Source organism: Medicago sativa, chromosome 8, assembly GCF_051527215.1.
Source record: "Medicago sativa cultivar Bolivia chromosome 8, Bolivia_mono, whole genome shotgun sequence".
NCBI lineage: Eukaryota > Viridiplantae > Streptophyta > Magnoliopsida > Fabales > Fabaceae > Medicago > Medicago sativa.
In genome coordinates, this window is record NC_140756.1 from 86,789,304 (window position 1) to 86,808,236 (window position 18,933).

Sequence of the window (18,933 nt, forward strand, 5' to 3'; positions counted from 1 at the left end):
ATGGACCAAAAAAATAAATCTGGAAACCAACGTGATAATAGAAGTATGGTTAAACAAGATTAAAATATGAATAGTATTATACTATTTTTATTAAAATTGATTTTCTTTTCTAAACATGTTTTCACAACAACAATGATAATAATTCACTTGAAAAATCTTTTTAGATGTTTTACATTAACGTATCCGTACTTTCACTTTTTAAAATTTACTGTATTATGTACCAGTACATATGCATCGTATGTAAGTAACCCTCAAAACAAATCAATTTAACATAGAGATTATAACTTTTGTCAAAAGAAAAAGTAAATTACTATAACTCAACTTAGAATATTGTTATTATAACAGTCTCAAATGAGATTTATACTCCTTTATTTCGACACTTCTTAATTAGACATAGTTTATTTATAGTTACCTCTAAGACATTGTTTATTTTATTCATTAAACTCAACATAGTTTATAGTCTTAACCTATAGTAATAGCTACACACTTAGCTATACGACCATCTGCTCCCTTAGGAAAGAAGCCACCAGGAACAATTTCATATCGACCATACATTATCCTCAATATTTCCTCTGGAGTCCTTGAATATGAAAGTGAATTTTTGTCACCAGCAAGTACATTTCCTGAAACTTTACCTTCAGCACCTTGTGATGTAGTGACCTCTAGACCCTCATCTTTTACGCCTTTGTTTCCTAACTTATTTCTAAGCATTGAAATGCGATTTGTAAATTCTTCAACGGTTATTGGGTATGGTAACACCTTTAATTTTCGACGTTCATATAGCAATGTTCGAATAACTGCATCTTGTCCTGATTCTACTCCCAAAAGGCTTGCAACAAGCTACATAGCATATGATAAGAATTTGGCAACTTTAAGTTCACAAAATTTGAAATAAAATTAAAAATATTAAATTAAATTAAAAATTTGTGAAATTCATCTCTAACTTTATTTGAAAATTTGAAAATTATAAACTACTTTTTTATTTAATTTAATAGTTTTTAAGAGTAACATAATAATTTCAAAGTAGTTCAAAGATATCTCCCTTTTTTTTTTTTGCATTATATAGAATTTCCCTTTTTTTTATACCTTGAATTACTTGCTATATGCCACCTACTTTTTTTTTTTACATACAAATGTAGGATTTGTCTAATGTTCACAAGTAAAATACACTTAAAACATGTACATGTGTGTTTTTATCGTTAGATCAATAAATTTCATCATATCACATATGATTCAAAGATGAAATCATTAATGCAATGAAGAAAATTAACATGTATATGATGCAAAATTTATCTCACTTATGCACCATCGAACTAAACACAAATGTATAGCATAAAAATGCATGTATTTCTAAAAGTAATGTTATACATTTTCACTTTTGTGGTATATAAAGGATATAAAGGATTTGATAAAGTTAGATAAGTTAGGCTAACATACCTTCTTGGACGTAGATTCTTGCAATTCAGGAATAGCTCCAACATACCCGGTGAGGCCAACATAAGGAATGATGTAGGACGCAAGCAAGTAATTGATGGAATTGGCATAAGGATCGAAAGGTGGGTACAAAGGTTTTTCAAAGGCATTGTTCATCACTTGTGCAAATGATTCCTTGCTTATATTTAACAATGGCCTAGGAAACCCTTTTACAGTACTCTTTATGGCCCTGCATGCAAAATCAGGAATATTAATAAAACTCTACTTTACAAATCAAAATTTAAAGTTGTAAAATATTTTATAGTCCAAATTAACAATGTCACACCATTAAGTCTTATTCTATACATCATTAATAAAAATAACATGTGATGAAAATAAAATGTTCTAGAATTTTGAAATTTGAGGACTTTATAGAAATGGAGGAACTAAAAAACTTTCAGATAAAATAGGAGTTCATAAGAGCATTCAAAACAAAATAGAATTAATAATCAAAATTAGCAACGGAAAAAAAAAACTCCAATTTTCCAGTTAATTAACTTAGTGATGAAATTAGAGACGGAATTCTCTCAATTTTTTTTTTCTTTCTAGAATTCCCTAACCAATTTAAACTTTTCTAGTGTAACCTTATATGTCCAACTTCCTGCAAAGCAAATTGGAAGATAACATCTCTAGTGAAGGTGTCCAAAAGGGCCATTTTGGCTCCTATGGGAGGTGGTCCTCCTTGGGCTAATTCTGGTGCAACAACATCCAATCCATGACCCGTAGCACCAAACAAGAAGAACTCTGCCTCTAAATATTCTAAATTTAGAGGGAACTCCAAAATATCAGCATCAGTTATATTGATGCTAGAAGAGTATGATATTGGGATCGGGATGAGGAGGGAAGTCAGCAAAAAAGCAATGGAGGAAATGTGAATCAACATGTTTTAGGATATATTTCATTTGTGTCTCGTGGTGCATATATATATGGATTTTGGTAACGTACATCCATTTATTTTTTACTTTAAAAAAAAATAAAAAAATATCCATTTATTTTTTAAACAAATGAGGACTTTAGCAAGTTACGACTAAAGGGGGCTAAATGCACGTTAAGGTACAATGATACATGTTAAAAAATAAATGGGTGTGAGTTAGCAGTTCCAATAAATATTTCATATTTGTTAGAATACACATACTCAATTTTTAGGAGTGTGTTATCAATTGATAACCAAAAACTTGTTAAATAAATAATAATGTACATGCTGCTAAAATATTCCTTCATAAAAAAACTAGAGTGTATTCTAGCAAATTAACATTTAGTTACTACTAGTACAAAATAGTAAACTTGAGTTTTTAGTCAAAATCAAGCGAGTGTATGTTGCTAACTTACGCCTTCATGATTTTATATGAATGTAAATTAATAGTCATATACGCACACACATAATATTGATATCGTTTTCATCCATTCTTCTACATCTCATGTGAGACCCACATTCACTACACCTTCCAAGAAACAAACTATTGAGAAAAGATGAAAATGTAGGGTTGACTTGATGCGTAGCATGGATGGATAACGTGTCAACTAAACATTACATTTTACACATATTGTGAGCTCACCATAAATAATAAAACAATTTTTGTTGATTTTCTAGGTCTGCAGGCAGCAAATTTTTTTTGACAAAATGCATGGGTTGCATTTAATGACCTTGCCTGCCAAAGGTACAAGCACGCCAACAGTAGGAATTTAAATAGCCAGTTTCCTTATGCCATTTTTGGCATATCCCAGAATCTAAGTAACATAACCAATATAGAGAGGAAATATAGAGAGAGAAATATACATGAAATATAGAGTGAGAAAATTGGCGAGCTTCCATTTTCTGCATCCCTTGTATTTGTTGAGAGAGCGAGTACAGAGTGGAGATAGTTTCTTCATTAAGCTTCTTTTAGTGCAAATATTTTTCTACTTTCAAGGGAGTTGTTTATTCTCTTGTATTTAGAGAGGTGTTATAATCCAGTTTTTTTTTTTTTTTTACTATTGACATGTGGATTTCTCCTTTATTTGTTGAAAAGTTTCCACATAAGTATTGTGTCTGATTTCTCTTTTTTCATATCTTATTTAAGTTGTGTCAAAAATATCTTATTTAAGTTGGTGTGGTACTTTCTTTGATATCCGATATAAGCAACAAATTAAAAAAAATTAAACAAATAAATAGACATATCTTGTTTAAATTTTTAATTACATACTTCAACTTTATTTGATTTTTTTCACTTATATTTAAAATCCGGGTAGTATTATTTTGTTACTCTTCTACGCGACATATATATATTTAACGTTTCAGACTCATTTGATAATATGATATATAGGATACTTAAAATAAGGAGCACTCATGTGGTGACTCTTCTAGTTCTAGAAATAAGTACAACTCGCCTTAACTTAGAAGGATCTAATGTAAGGAGTAATATAGAGTATGTTAGGATGCACTTGTCTTAGTGTGAATATGCATTTATAGAAGTATTATATGACCTCGTAATAAATCAATGAAGAATTTCACCATTATCTTTGGTTTCTTATATATGAGTAGTTCTGATGATATTCATCACCTATATCATAATATATTAGTTCATGCAGTTGCACAATGCAATGCAATTAGCATGACATAAGAAGGAAACCGAGTCATAGGAAAGTTTTCACCAAAACAAGAAAGTCATAGGAAGGAAAGTTTGATTAATTTACACGTGTATTGGTATGTTCGTGTAAGTTGGCTTTAAAAACTAAAGTCAGCATGTTTAAATGGAGAGGGTTTGGCGCCGGCCTGTTGATCATGATCTAGAAAGGGTGGGTTTGGTGCCTCTTTGAATTTGAATTTGAATTTGATTATGATCTAGAGAGGGTTTGGCGCGGCCTACAAGATGAAAAGTCATTTTAATTTTTAAACGTGTGAAATATTGTATATTATAGTTAATGAATGTATCAAAATTGAATAATGTTATTTGAATATTTAAAAAAAGCAACAAGTATTTGAAAACTAATATAAGCAAACACAATTTATAATTAATGATGTGACTATAAGAAAGAGAAATAAGTAATTAAAAAATAAAAGTAAATTGATCAACATAAATTATAAACATCCGTAAGTGTCAAATTTATTAATAATTTTATAAACTAAATTGATCAACATAAAACTCGTTTGAGAACTAAATTAATTTTAAGATATATGAGAATTAAATTGATGAATATAAAACACATTTGAGAACTAAATTAATTTAAGATGTATGAACGCACATGACCTCATATCCTCGAAGGTTCGTTTTTAATTGACGGCTAGCATCAGTTAATTATTAATTAATAGTAGGAGTAACAGTGAAATAGTTTATCAACTAAAAGAACTTATTTGAAACTTTTGAAACTTAAAGGACTAACTTGAAAATTCTGTTAAACTAAAAGGACTTAATTGAAACTTTCGAAAGTTAAAGGACTAACTTGATAATTTTGTCAAACTAAAAGGACCAAACGTGGTATTTGGCCTTATTTTTATTTTATAATTACAAAAGTTAAATAGTTAAAAAATTTACATGCCAAAAGTGTTTTACTTGGCCAATATTCTAGGTTCACAAATTGTTGAGCTCTTAAAGCTTGAATATAAAAAGAATTGTGTGCAACCTTTTTTTCTAATCCTGGACTAATACACTACACACTTTATTCTCATCTTGATGAAAACAATGAAAATGAAGATGATCACCATTCACTATGATCAAACTAAATATTATTATTACGTAGGTCATAATCTAACACATAGATTTATTTTTACTTCGTCAAATAATAGATTCGTTGTATTTAGTTTGTATCAAACAAGAAGTTTTTTCATTATTTTATCCAATCATTTTGACTTGTATTCAAAATGATTGGGTAGAGTTTTTGGTTTTTATGTAATTGTGTTCAAATGCAGATTTTAACGACGGGAACTATCTTTCTATAAAGCTTCAAGAACATTAATCAAGTGATGCAGATTATTTTTTCTTTGTTAGATATATTACTGAACAAAATCTAGCAATATATCTATATTTTTGTTGTTTTAAATAGTTAGAAATGTATATTTTTGTTCAGTAATATAGGTATATCACTGTTGAGGGCCAATGATGGGAGTTGAGACGCCATTGTTGAAGGCCTTGGAGAGAAAGAAAACTTGTACTGAATAGTGGAGACGATACTTCCCCACATAATTTGGAATGGGCTCTATCATTGTTGGGTGTTACATTTTCAAACTTGTATAGGTCTGTCTGAAGGCAGCTCCAAGGAGATACCAAACCTCTAATTTGACCTAAAACCTGGAAAAATTGCTTCAGGGAGATGACCAAATCGCAAGGTCTAACATTAGTTTGGGGTTTCTGTAAATATGTGATTGAAGACGAAATCTGAAAACTAAAGTGTATTGTGTTGGAATATTTTATTTGATTATATTTCAATATTAATATGTAGGCATATGTGTTTAGTTAATTATATTAACTATTTATCAATTAACAATCTTAGGGGGATGTATTGGATTAGGATTCTAAGAGATTTTAAAAGACTTTTTAATTATGAAAAAGTCTTGTGGTATTCAATCAGACTCTTTGCAATTTAAAAAAAGTCTTGTGGTATTCAATCAAGATTCTTTGTCATTTTAAAAAAGTCTTGAGGTATTCAATCAAGACTTTTCATCACTTAAAAAAAGTCTCATGGTATTCAAAATCATTCAAATTTCAAAGGATTGTTTAATAAATTAGATTTTGATGGATTTTGTGAGATTGTCTAGTGAAATTTTAACAAAAAAAATCTTTCATGAAGACATAAGATTTCTTGGGATTGTTTTTTTTAAAAGTTTTTACTATCTCTTTCTTATCCCTTTCTTCCTTCTTTCTTCTCCCTTCCCTCTCTCCTCTCTTTTCTCCCTCCTCTCTCTCTCTCTCCCCCTTCTCTTTTGTCTCTCTCTTCTCCCTTCTCTCTCTCTCTCTCTCTCTCTATCTCTCTCTCTCTCTCTCTCTCTCTCTCTCTCTCTCTCTCTCTCTTCTTCCTCTATCTTCTCTATTTTCTCCCTTCTCTCCTTCCTCTCTTCCCCCTCTCTCTATCTCTCACAAAAATAAAATAAAAAATAAGAGCATGTATTCAAAATATTATGATAGAGAGTGTGTTGTAATCATTTCTTTTCAATGAGTCCTTAAAAATTCATAAAATCTTTTAAAATCTTATAAATCCATAAAATCCTTTAAAATCCTTTAAAATCTTATGATGTAAATCCATTGAAATCCAAATTGAAAATCCTGATTGTCTTTTAAAATCATGAAAGTCATTAAAATCCTACAAAATCTTTTAAAATCTTTGAGACTTTTTAAAGCAAAAATTGTCCTTCAAAATCCTAATCCAATACACCCCCCTTAATCGATTAATGATTAAATTAAGTAATGATACAATTTATTTTTTTTAATTGGATAATTAATTTAGTATTTAATTAATTGATATGAGTTTGTTACATACAAAACTTAAAAAAGCGTTTCGAGTCATTTGACCAGATAAAAACAAAGAGCAACGTAGTAGTTCTTCAAAAGATCACATTCAAAACAAGCTATAGTCCAATAAAGGCTAAGCACTCGAAAGATATCTTCGAAGACATTAAATTCTTTTTTTTTTTTTTTGGTACAGAAAAGACATCAAAACTTTAATCGAGAAGAAAATGAATTTGGTAGCATTTGATGATCCAATTTATTCAATTTTCAAGCAACGACCTCATCAAATCATGAACGTGCAAAAGAAGTTTCACAAGGGAAGTTATATGTGAGGAGTCGTCATATTCAAAAATAAAAAACTAGAAGAAACTTGCAAAAAAAAAAAAAAATTCTAAGTTAGCTAGAAAAAGACACATGTCATTCATGCATCATTAGAATTGGTTTTGTTCATTTTCTACAAATAAAAGAACTATATTTTATACAAAGGAGTTCATTTTCGTTCTATAAATTTGCCTAATAGATATCTGCTCACATAGAATAAACATATCTTTATGATTTGTGATTGAAAGAAATATGTAACTCGCTTTAAAATAATAATATCATCTCTTTTTTTACCACATATTAATATGTAGGGAAACTAAAGTGTTTGGGGTTCTTGCCATTTTTATCTTTACATGTCTGTTTCTTCCTTCCGTCTTCAATAACTTCTTATTATCACACATTTATTTTCCTACAAACTAATACTTAAGACATCAAACCTATTATCAACTTGAAACCCCTCAAGGATTCGTCTTGAGTCTTAGATTGATCATCGAGTTCATTTGTTGAAAGTTCATGTTAACTAGGCTGAATATGAGTGGATGTCAGAATGTTCATTTTGAAATAATGAGAATTTTAATTGACCATCACATAGTATATATGTTGTTGTGAAAGTGACTCAAAATTGGAGTTTGGAGGCCAAAATTGATGTTTGCTGAAAGTACAAATCGGGGCCCGAATGGCAAAATCGGGGCCCGATTTTGGCTGTCTTTGGGAGCAGTTTGGTGCTGGAAAAATCGGCGCCCGAATGGTAAAAATCGGGGCCCGATTTTGCGTGCTGTTATTTTTCATAAACGTATTTTTGGGACAGATTTGGTACAATTTTATGGGAGTTACTTTTACTATAAATATAGGCATTGTATCAGTGTAAACCTTGAGATAGAGGGGGCTGAAACAAGGGTTTAGAAAGGCAACAACAAAACTAGGGTTTGTATAGAGTTTGTCTCTTTGGAACAAACACTAGGTTTTGAGGGTTGATTCACCTTGGGAAACACTATTAGGATTGAGTCTCTTGGTTACGGGAAGAGGCTGGGATTTGGGTAGAATTAGGAAGCGGGAGACTTATTCTTGTAACCCATTGATATCTCTTTTGTAACGTTACTCATCATATAGTGGAAAGGAGGGCTGCTCTCTCCCCCAGACTAGGTCAATTTGGACCGAACTGGGTCAACAAATTCTTTGTGTTCTCTCTTCCTTTTCTCTCGCTGTTGTTTTCTACTTTTGGCTTGTGATTATAATTGTTCCATACACTTTGATTTTGGTTGCTTAATTATCCCTTGCTCCACACATCAGGTTGTTATTGGTGTGAATTTTTCATCGAATTCGCAACAATTGGCGCCCACCGTGGGGCAAAGGTCAAAGGATAATCAAGTATCATGGGTTCGAAGTGGGATATTGAGAAGTTTAACGGCGATAACGATTTTGGGTTATGGAAGGTAAAGATGGAAGCGGTATTAATACAGCAGAAGTGTGAGAAAGCTTTGAAGGGTGAAGGTTCGTTACCGGTCACCATGTCACAAGCGGAGAAGACCGAGATAGTGGACAAGGCCAGGAGTGCCATTGTCTTGTGCCTCGGGGATAAAGTTTTGAGAGAAGTAGCGAAGGAACCAACCGCGGCATCGATGTGGGCAAAGTTGGAATCTTTGTATATGACAAAGTCTTTGGCTCATCGGCAATTCCTAAAGCAACAACTCTACTCATTCAAGATGGTGGAGTCAAAGGCCATCATGGAGCAACTTACGGAGTTCAACAAAATCCTTGATGACTTGGAGAATATTGAGGTGCAACTTGAGGATGAAGATAAAGCTATACTCTTGTTGTGTGCTCTACCAAAATCTTTTGAATCATTCAAAGATACCATACTCTATGGCAAAGAAGGCACCGTTACCTTGGAAGAAGTTCAAGCGGCTTTGAGAACCAAGGAGTTGACCAAGTCCAAGGACTTAAGAATTCATGAAAACGGTGAAGGCCTAAGTGTCTTAAGAGGGAATGGTGGAGGAAGAGGTAATCGGAGAAAGAGTGGTGAAAAGTCAAAATCTGAATGCTTTAACTGTCACAAGATGGTTCACTTCATGAAGGATTGTCCGGAGATTAATGATAACTCCGCACAAATTGTCACTGAGGGTTATGAGGATGCAGGTGCTCTGATGGTGTGGTGTTGTTTGGAGGATGAAGGTGATGTTGGTCACCTTGGGATTGATGCCTAGTGAAGCGGTAATCGTCTGGAGAGACGTTAAACACTCAACATCAGCCTGGAGAGGCGGTGGTAAGAATACTCATGATCAGTCTGGAGAGGCGGAGGCAACAATACTCATGATTTACCTGTTGAGGTGGAGTTTCAAGGTTGAAGACATAGTGGGATGTATGCATTTACTAGTTGAGGTAGAGTACGCTCAGCTTGAGGTGGAGTTGAACACACCGGTAATGGTACGACTATGGAGGACCTTGGGTGTTATGCTCTATGGTGAGCAAGGGATTTCTTCATGAAGACGGAAGGCATTCCGGAGGTTGAAGAATGTATAGCACGGCTTGCAGGATTACCCTAAAAAAAAGGCCAAGGGTGATTGGATGCAAGGAGACCTTCAAGGAAGCGGGAGATGTCCTGTGTTGAAGATGTCATGGTGAATGCTTGTGGAACTACCTAAAAATCCTAGTGTAGTTGAACTGCAAGGACTCTTCGAGAAGACGGAAGACGTTCCGATGGCTGAAGAGGTTGAGGTAAAGGCTTGTGGAACTACCTAAAATTCCTAGCGTAGTTGGACTGCAAGTACCTTCGAGAAGGCGGAAGACATTCCGATGGCTGAAGGGATTAGGGTGTAAACTTGTGGAGCTACTTGGTGTAGTGGGAAGCAAGGGAAAGAGCAGCAAGGTGTTGATGTTAAATGGGCATCATCACTACTTTGGAGTCAAAGTGGAGATTGTTGTGAAAGTGACTCAAAATTGGAGTTTGGAGGCCAAAATTGATGTTTACTGAAAGTACAAATCAGGGCCCGAATGGCAAAATCGGGGCCCGATTTTGGCTGTCTTTGGGAGCAGTTTGGTGCTGGAAAAATCGGCGCCCGAATGGTAAAAATCGGGGCCCGATTTTGCGTGCTGTTATTTTTCAGAAACGTATTTTTGGGACAGATTTGGTACAATTTTATGGGAGTTACTTTTACTATAAATATAGGCATTGTATCAGTGTAAACCTTGAGATAGAGGGGGCTGAAACAAGGGTTTAGAAAGGCAACAACAAAACTAGGGTTTGTATAGAGTTTGTCTCTTTGGAACAAACACTAGGTTTTGAGGGTTGATTCACCTTGGGAAACACTATTAGGATTGAGTCTCTTGGTTACGGGAAGAGGCTGGGATTTGGGTAAAATTAGGAAGCGGGAGACTTATTCTTGTAACCCATTGATATCTCTTTTGTAACGTTACTCATCATATAGTGGAAAGGAGGGCTGCTCTCTCCCCCAGACTAGGTCAATTTGGACCGAACTGGGTCAACAAATTCTTTGTGTTCTCTCTTCCTTTTCTCTCGCTGTTGTTTTCTACTTTTGGCTTGTGATTATAATTGTTCCATACACTTTGATTTTGGTTTCTTAATTATCCCTTGCTCCACACATCAGGTTGTTATTGGTGTGAATTTTTCATCGAATTCGCAACAATTGGCGCCCACCGTGGGGCAAAGGTCAAAGGATAATCAAGTATCATGGGTTCGAAGTGGGATATTGAGAAGTTTAACGGCGATAACGATTTTGGGTTATGGAAGGTAAAGATGGAAGCGGTATTAATACAGCAGAAGTGTGAGAAAGCTTTGAAGAGTGAAGGTTCGTTACCGGTCACCATGTCACAAGCGGAGAAGACCGAGATAGTGGACAAGGCCAGGAGTGCCATTGTCTTGTGCCTCGGGGATAAAGTTTTGAGAGAAGTAGCGAAGGAACCAACCGCGGCATCGATGTGGGCAAAGTTGGAATCTTTGTATATGACAAAGTCTTTGGCTCATCGGCAATTCCTAAAGCAACAACTCTACTCATTCGAGATGGTGGAGTCAAAGGCCATCATGGAGCAACTTACGGAGTTCAACAAAATCCTTGATGACTTGGAGAATATTGAGGTGCAACTTGAGGATGAAGATAAAGCTATACTCTTGTTGTGTGCTCTACCAAAATCTTTTGAATCGTTCAAAGATACCATACTCTATGGCAAAGAAGGCACCGTTACCTTGGAAGAAGTTCAAGCGGCTTTGAGAACCAAGGAGTTGACCAAGTCCAAGGACTTAAGAATTCATGAAAATGGTGAAGGCCTAAGTGTCTTAAGAGGGAATGGTGGAGGAAGAGGTAATCGGAGAAAGAGTGGTAAAAAGTCAAAATCTGAATGCTTTAACTGTCACAAGATGGGTCACTTCATGAAGGATTGTCCGGAGATTAATGATAACTCCGCACAAATTGTCACTGAGGGTTATGAGGATGCAGGTGCTCTGATGGTGTGGTGTTGTTTGGAGGATGAAGGTGATGTTGGTCACCTTGGGATTGATGCCTAGTGAAGCGGTAATCGTCTGGAGAGACGTTAAACACTCAACATCAGCCTAGAGAGGCGGTGGTAAGAATACTCATGATCAGTCTGGAGAGGCGGAGGCAACAATACTCATGATTTACCTGTTGAGGTGGAGTTTCAAGGTTGAAGACATAGTGGGATGTATGCATTTACTAGTTGAGGTAGAGTACGCTCAGCTTGAGGTGGAGTTGAACACACCGGTAATGGTACGACTATGGAGGACCTTGGGTGTTATGCTCTATGGTGAGCAAGGGATTTCTTCATGAAGACGGAAGGCATTCCGGAGGTTGAAGAATGTATAGCACGGCTTGCAGGATTACCCTAAAAAAAAGGCCAAGGGTGATTGGATGCAAGGAGACCTTCAAGGAAGCGGGAGATGTCCTGTGTTGAAGATGTCATGGTGAATGCTTGTGGAACTACCTAAAAATCCTAGTGTAGTTGAACTGCAAGGACTCTTCGAGAAGACGGAAGACGTTCCGATGGCTGAAGAGGTTGAGGTAAAGGCTTGTGGAACTACCTAAAATTCCTAGCGTAGTTGGACTGCAAGTACCTTCGAGAAGGCGGAAGACATTCCGATGGCTGAAGGGATTAGGGTGTAAACTTGTGGAGCTACTTGGTGTAGTGGGAAGCAAGGGAAAGAGCAGCAAGGTGTTGATGTTAAATGGGCATCATCACTACTTTGGAGTCAAAGTGGAGATTGTTGTGAAAGTGACTCAAAATTGGAGTTTGGAGGCCAAAATTGATGTTTGCTGAAAGTACAAATCGGGGCCCGAATGGCAAAATCGGGGCCTGATTTTGGCTGTCTTTGGGAGCAGTTTGGTGCTGGAAAAATCGGCGCCCGAATGGTAAAAATCGGGGCCCGATTTTGCGTGCTGTTATTTTTCAGAAACGTATTTTTGGGCCAGATTTGGTACAATTTTATGGGAGTTACTTTTACTATAAATATAGGCATTGTATCAGTGTAAACCTTGAGATAGAGGGGGCTGAAACAAGGGTTTAGAAAGGCAACAACAAAACTAGGGTTTGTATAGAGTTTGTCTCTTTGGAACAAACACTAGGTTTTGAGGGTTGATTCACCTTGGGAAACACTATTAGGATTGAGTCTCTTGGTTACGGGAAGAGGTTGGGATTTGGGTAGAATTAGGAAGCGGGAGACTTATTCTTGTAACCCATTGATATCTCTTTTGTAACGTTACTCATCATATAGTGGAACGGAGGGCTGCTCTCTCCCCCAGACTAGGTCAATTTGGACCGAACTGGGTCAACAAATTCTTTGTGTTCTCTCTTCCTTTTCTCTCGCTGTTGTTTTCTACTTTTGGCTTGTGATTATAATTGTTCCATACACTTTGATTTTGGTTGCTTAATTATCCCTTGCTCCACACATCAGGTTGTTATTGGTGTGAGTTTTTCATCGAATTCGCAACATATGTTATAGTCTCAATATACCGGACACCTCATTTTATCCTTTGATCTGAAGAGTGACTAAGGCATAAGGAGTCTAGGTTGAAGAAGAACCACAAATTGATGTTCGTCATCTGCTTCCCTTTCTTAGTTTAAGGATTATTGTTATTGTTCCCGAGAAACTTTTCACTGTCGTAAATCCTAAAATATACACACACAAATGTTTATTTGACTACACACTAAAAGTACGATAATAGTTATCATCAATGTTGTTGAGCATGCCTTGCATAATTGATTATTAAGTCAATTCCAACACATTGTATCTGGTGAGTATTGAACTAAATGATTTATGCTTTTGCTATATGGAAGTGGTGAGCAGTTGCGCGGAATTAGAATTCTAAAATTGTTGTTGTTTCCTTAGCTTATAGATTATGTGAGTAAACAAATTAAACATTTAGACGCTATGCCAATGAAGTTGAGAGTGGATGGATTTTATTTTCCATTGAAAATTAAAACCGGTGTGTGTGAGTAGCATAATGCTATTTATTAAGAAACAAACATGTAGATTTCATGGATAAAGTAAAGACATACATACATCAGCTAATTTTGACATTCCTTTTTGATTATATTGATACACCAGCAAATGAGGGTTACATTATATCATATATTCCTGTGACTTAATTTAATAGATTGGTAACTTGTGAGTTTGAAAATGCAGAATTCATTCATGATGATCATGGACGTATAGTAGGGAGATGATCTCCAGTTAGGAAAGAATGAATAAGAGAGAGAGCCTCAGTTGGTTTGTTGAGAGGCACCAAGTGACCAGCTCCTCTCACTGTCACATATGTCAATCCTTCATACTCCACTATCCTTCCTCCAACCTGCATTCCATTCATATCCATTAAGTCTTAGAGGAGAGAAAATTTTGAGTTTACAGCGGATAGTTTATAGCTTATAAGATCAAAATAGATTTATTTAGTAACAACTTTTTCTAATGCGTTTATAGACGTGTTTCCTTTTTACTAGCTTGATTATGGCGTTTGCATATAAAAAAAAAAATGTATAGTGTTTTTTGACAAGCTACTCTAAACATCTTATAGTATACTTATTTTTCCCTTAATTTTACCTCTTAGTTGAAATTAATTATTATTTCCTTTAAAAAAATTAATTATTAACTAAATATTTTTTTTATGTCAATTCATAGTTATTCGCTAGTTCAACAATTAATTTTATCAAACACCACAAACTCAATCAAGTAACTCATCAATTATCCACTGTAATTTTCCTCATTCTCTAATCAAAATTAAGGGAAAAATATATACTACAAGATATTTTTTCTTTATTCTAATGATTGAAAATAAATAAAAAATACTACGATTTCATTTTAATTAAGAATTTATACAATGGCAAAAAAGATAAATAGAGGACCTGATTATTATGGTACCAAGATCTCCAAGTAGACTTTAGAGGTAGTCCTAAAGCCTCAACACAATATCGTGTCCCTATCACAGGTAGTCTGCCATCTGCATCTCCACTATTAATTCATTCCACAAGGTACAAACAAACATACTCATTAATCTCATCAATTCAATTCATCAATCAAAAATTGAATCACATGAGTACGTAACCCTTTCACCGAAAGCTACTAACAACTCTATGCATGCAACTACCTCTATTAATTTTAGAATTTAAAAGCATGTGACCATAAAGTCATAAATGCATTTTTCACTTTGCACTTGGTCCATAAACAATATGGATCCTTATCTATAAAGATGAGATAGTAAAAATACTCCCTCAAAAAAAAAAAAGATAGTAAAAATACACAATCTATATGGTTAGGATAAGTAAACATTTTTTACACTCACAATATATATCTATTCAGTCTTAAGGCTATCCTAACGATTAATTTAGAGTATAAGTAAGAGATATATACCTGTAAATCCATATCTTAAGGCCACCTTTGATGAGTTTGGTGTAGATGGGCAGGACAGAAAAAACAGAGAAGTTGTAAGTCCTCAATATGGAATCACTGAAAAATTAGACATAGATGGAAATTAGTATTCAATATTATATAGATTATAGAATAAAGTATCAATTAAGGGATCTATCAAATTGTAGTGCTTACTTGCAAACCTTCCATGCTATGTTATTGTTTTCTTTTATAGTATTTGCATGAAAAGATGATTGAACATCTACCCTGTTGAAAAATTCTTCTGCATATGTGGAATAACAAGGATCATAGCCCCCAAAAATTCTCATCCTCTTCATTCTATAATCATTTTTCACCTGCAATAACCAAATTTTCCCTCTAACTTAAACAAATATTGTTTCATAAATGATATTTTGACACGCAAATTTAACATCAAATTTCGATATCAACTTCAATATTTAATGCAATTCAAATATATACTAGTTAATACAGTGCTATCATTTAGAATCTATAGATTTGTGACATTAGTTATCTACCTTGGAAAATGATTCAGGGACATTATTTGTTACTGTCACTGAGGATGTACTGTTTGAATGACATGCTGGTGCATAAATGTTGTATATATCAATTTCTGAGTAATCATGGAAAACTTCACTCATGACCTGATTGCACTCATTAGACCATTGAGATTGTTTAAAATCACAAACTTGTTTTGCTTTCTCATATTGCTGGTCTGATATAACTGCATGACTCCATGCATATTCTAGAAGGCCTTTGTTGTCATAGTAATCTTCAGTTTCTGGATTCCCTACCTGAAAAAATAAAAATCATTTAGGGGTGCATATTTAGGGCTGTTTGTTGTGTTATAAAAAAGTGATTCTGGTATTCAAAAATTTAAAGATTATTTTTTTAGAGATTTTCCAAAATAGCAGAAGCTATTTTGTGTTTGTTTGTCATGATAAAAGTCAAATATTTAAAAATCATCTATCAAATGCAATTTTCAAGAGAAGATGTTCAAAATAGCTTTCTTAAATAGTTTTTAGGTTTATTTCAAAAAATTTATAACAAATAAATGAGAACTAAAAATTGTTTATTTGAAAAAAAGTTCTAACAAAATGTCCTTAATCTCCTTAATTTTCCATTCTTTATTTTGGTTAAGGATGATTTACTTACAATAAAACCTTTAAGATTAATAAAGGTGTTTTTGCTTCTATCTTTGTTTCTGTCAAAGATTAACTCTGCAAGCTGAGGGATATAGTGGCCTGAAAAATAGTTGCAATAAAAATGTGGTTATTATACAATAGTATATGCTAGTAGCGAACTATGAAGCACTAAGACATACACGGACACAACACTGATACTGACACATGATAACTCAAATAATTTGAGAAAATAGAGATATAGATACACATTGCACATACAGGACACGCCTCAATTTGAAGTATCGGTGCTAAGTTTGCGACGAAAAGAGATCATAGTTATAATTAGTTATAAAACTAACCAGCATAGCTTTCTCCTGCTATGAAAAAGTCCCTGGATTTAAACTGTGGAAATCTTTGTAGCCAGTTCACCAAGAAATTGTAGGCATCCTCAGCTGATTCAAGTAGTTTGTAATTAAATATTACGGTGACTTTAACAAAATCAACACAATTAGATTAGATGATGATCTTATCTTATACAATGAAAACTCACCTACAAAATGATCCTCTAAAATAGTGAGATCAGAAGAGGTATTGGTGTAAGAAAAACCAACTCCAATGGGTGACTCCACAAATAACAAATTTGCTTCTGCATAAGTTCACAATTTTCAAGTAAGCAAAATTAGTATCATTATTCTTTTTGCAGCATTTATTGGCACAGCAATAATTGGATACAAACAGATACTCAAACAAGACAAACATATACTATATACTATACTTCATAGTAAAAAATTGGGAAGAAAATATAAACCTTGATTCCAAGAGTATGGGTTGAATGTTAGTCCTTCACCATTTTGGTTGACTAAAAGAGGTCCTATCTCAACAACAGCACCATATCCAATTGAGGAGCATCCAGGTCCTAATTCAAAGGCAACATTACAAAATGAAATGTAGCATCACTAAATAAATAAATAAATATGACTAGAGTTGGATCTCTACAACCATACATAAAAAACTATATGTTATAAAAATAAGTATTAAGTCTCGGAAAGGTATAGTCCATTGGCATAGATTGAGAAGTTGAAAAAGTATTATGAAAGAGGTTCAAGGTTCAATCCATGTTGCTAATAAATTCATACTCCCCTAGCAAATTAACCACTAACATTTACTAATAATAATATAATAATAATAATAATAATAATAATAATTAGTTATAAAAATGAAATGATGAGAGATCACCTCCATTGAGCCAGAGAAGGAGAGGTTTATTGGAGGGTTGAGATTGAGCTTCAAAGAACCAATAGAAAAGGGCCCTCCCATGATCTTCATTGACAGTGATGTAACCTGAAAAGTGTGAAATTGGTGGTGTCGAAGGTTGTCCTGGTAGATCACTTATTCTATCAGTTTCATAACTTCCAACATTTATTTCAGATGCTTTAATGAACAATGAAGTGGTAGTAGTTAAAACAAAGAAACATATTAGGAACTGGACTACAAACAGAAAAACATTCATTTCTCTAGCTAAAATGAATAAAATTGGTTTTCTTTAATTTTGACCCAAAGCCAATGTAAAAGCATTGACTACTTTTATAGTGCTAATATGTGAGTGGGTGATAGCACTTGGGATTGTCATGTCTGAAAATGACAAGTGAGGATTGAAAAATAAAACATTTTTTGTGATCTTTGGGCGTGTACTTCTAGACTAAAACATGATTATTTTTTGGTATGAAAACACACTCATGTAATCATGAATTGTTTCTATAAATATGGCTTAAATAAAGTTTTTTTTTTTTTAATAGACAAATGTAGTGGTTAGTTTGTTAATAGAAAGAAAAATTGTTAGCTGCGATGATTGAATCCTAAACCTTATTCTTAAGAGAACTACTTTTAACCTCCTCGATGTTTCTTAAAAATCACCTCTTCAAATTTACCAACTTGGATTAAGAAACACACTGTTTTCTTTGAATGGAAAAATTTGGACGGGACCAATTTTGAAAATAATTAGTGGTAAAATAAGAAACTCTCTAGTCTTAACATTCCTTCAACATCTCAACTCATACCACTAAGCTACACATTAGGAGAATGGGGTGGGCAAAGTTGCTCACATATGACAATGAACATTTGAATTTGTTGGAGTGGGTCTTACCCAATCAACACACAAAAACCTTAGCCCATTTGGCCACACAACTTGTTTGGCCACAATAGTGACCACCACCCTAGATGGTGCAGTGCACTAGCATTGTGCATGTCAATTTACTTTATCACAAGACTGTCATTAGTCCTTCTGCCACTCATTGGATTGAGGTAATCTCTTATCAAGATTTACATATTAAAATCCACTTGAACCTCTTTGGAATTATTCATTTGTTTGTTTCTTACTGAATTATCCTCCAAAAAGGACAAAATTTTCTATCATGGTGTCATTATTGGAGTTGGGTAATGTGTAGAAATTAGAAAACACTACTCCCTCCGTCCCGGAATATCTGAGCCAGTTTGTTTTTTCACACAGATTAAGAAAAATGTATAAATAAAAGGGAAAGTGAAATATATTGAATTAGGAATGATGAAAGTAGTATTAATTAGAGTTATATTGTATTGGGAATGATGAAAGTTGTATTGAAAATTGAAATGACTCAATTATTTTGGGACATTTTTTTTTTTAGTAAATGAGTCAGATATTGAAAAAAAAAAATTTCTGCCCTACTTTATTCCC

At 34.0% G+C, this 18,933-nt stretch overlaps 2 protein-coding genes across 2 annotated transcripts; both read right to left on the reverse strand.

Moving 5' to 3' along the window:
* Nucleotides 1-307: 307 nt before the first annotated feature.
* Nucleotides 308-2,368, reverse strand: LOC146902757 (desiccation-related protein PCC13-62-like). Its single transcript, XM_085732324.1, has 3 exons — nt 2,058-2,368; nt 1,438-1,663; nt 308-840 (listed from the first exon to the last, which is right to left on the reverse strand). Exons 1-3 carry the CDS (start codon nt 2,354-2,356, stop codon nt 463-465), a joined length of 903 nt encoding a protein of 300 aa, XP_085588450.1. The 5' UTR covers nt 2,357-2,368; the 3' UTR covers nt 308-462.
* Nucleotides 2,369-13,690: 11,322 nt separating this feature from the next.
* On the reverse strand, nt 13,691-17,779 carry LOC146902758 (serine carboxypeptidase-like 33). Its single transcript, XM_085732327.1, has 10 exons — nt 17,460-17,779; nt 17,032-17,139; nt 16,774-16,869; nt 16,583-16,675; nt 16,255-16,343; nt 15,618-15,893; nt 15,277-15,437; nt 15,085-15,180; nt 14,580-14,685; nt 13,691-14,032 (listed from the first exon to the last, which is right to left on the reverse strand). Exons 1-10 carry the CDS (start codon nt 17,731-17,733, stop codon nt 13,883-13,885), a joined length of 1,449 nt encoding a protein of 482 aa, XP_085588453.1. The 5' UTR covers nt 17,734-17,779; the 3' UTR covers nt 13,691-13,882.
* Between the last annotated feature and the right edge of the window lie 1,154 nt (nt 17,780-18,933).